Genomic DNA, 1,502 nt, shown 5'->3' on the forward strand with positions numbered 1-1,502 from the left:
CAGCTGAATCCTGAACTGCTGCAGGATCAGTGTCACTAACTTATTATCGGCTGTTCTGAAGTTTGAAGCAGCCTGATAATAACAAAAAATTTATTAATTTATCAAGCAGTAATAGAGAGATTAATTCACAATGACTGCTTGATATAATTAATTAAATAAAATAACATTTTTAAGTTTAAAAAAAAGTGTAAAAAAAAATAGTGAAAAGTGTAAAAAAAACAAAATAAGGGACAAATAAATGAATGTATGTATTGCATTTTTTTTTAGCTGTGCAGGTTTTGTAAAAAAAATACTACAAATCACAACTGGGAAAGTGTGTTTTTTTACGGTTTGTTTCCTCTTTTTTTTTTTAGTATTTTATTTGTCCTAAGTGAGGCGTTAGACACACATATGTAGCCCTATCTGTCCTCTAAAAAACAATATATAATATGTGTGGGTGCACTTTGTAAGAAAGTATATTATTGACGTGGAAGAATCACACAGCAAAAGTGTGTCAGTCATTTATGAACAGAAACTAAAAACAAGCTCAGTCATATAGGGGTTAAACAAGATTACTGTTAAAGTGAGCAAAAGAGAGAAAAGAAACCCTGGGAACTTCCATCTTTGTCCTGGTCGGCTGGTTTCGAGTCTTGGTCAGGCCCCAATGACGTAACTCCCCATCCGTGTGTATGGGAGTTACTTCATTTCGCGAGCTTGAGCCTGTGTACTGAGCTGCACATGCATGGATTAGTGTACAGAAAAATAAAAAAAATTGCTGAATCCTTTATGGTGGAAGATACTTGCAGTCTCTCTTGTCATAGCCTTCTGATTATTTGTTTGTTTTTTTCCGCGTTAATGTTTGATATAACCTTGTACTTCTTACTTTGGTCAGTTGTAAACTTAAATATCTTCTTACTGAATTAAATGTAGGAAAACATCCATTGAACAACTGAGGCAGGAACGCTTGAAAAGGGAAGTTGCAGAACGGACACGTGCTGAAACTTTGATGTCCGTTAGAAAAAATTCTTCAAATCCAAAGACGGAAATGGATGAGCAGGAAATGGATGACAGAAGGAGACTGTACAACTCACAGTTCAACCCACAGATTGCCCGAAAACCCAGACTACGTGAAGAGCTCTGGAGACGTGGATTAAATTAAATTGTTTTTTAAAAAGCTATTATTTGTAATGTGCAAGTAACTCTCATGTATATCCTTATGTCCATACCAGACTAAAACACTCTACGTGCTTAAAGCTTGTTAAATCTCTTTAAAGTGTATTTCCACTTTTGCAATCAAATTTGTTGTATATACAGCATATTGAAAAATAATTTAAAAAATATATATTTATTACTTTTTGATGTTTTGTGCAACATGGCTGATTCCTGGTTTTTCTCAGCACCTTTTAACATTGATCTATCCTTATAGAAAGACTTAGGATTGAAATTTGAGGATTGTGTTTCTCTCATTAACTTAACATACAATGGGCAAGACACCCAAACCCGTCACATTTCAAAAACAGAAG

General features: G+C 34.2%; 1 protein-coding gene across 1 annotated transcript in view; it reads left to right on the forward strand.

The window, feature by feature from the left end:
- LENG1 (leukocyte receptor cluster member 1) overlaps positions 1–1,138 on the forward strand; it is a 32,663-nt gene extending 31,525 nt beyond the window's left edge. Inside the window, exon 5 of the mRNA XM_018566086.1 lies at positions 910–1,138. Coding sequence (XP_018421588.1) covers positions 910–1,138 — 229 coding nt within the window. The remainder of the gene's footprint in view (positions 1–909) is intronic.
- The last annotated feature ends 364 nt before the right edge of the window (positions 1,139–1,502 follow it).

The sequence above is a fragment of the Nanorana parkeri genome, unplaced genomic scaffold, assembly GCF_000935625.1.
Source record: "Nanorana parkeri isolate BGI_ZX_2015 unplaced genomic scaffold, ASM93562v1 scaffold915, whole genome shotgun sequence".
Classification (NCBI taxonomy): domain Eukaryota; kingdom Metazoa; phylum Chordata; class Amphibia; order Anura; family Dicroglossidae; genus Nanorana; species Nanorana parkeri.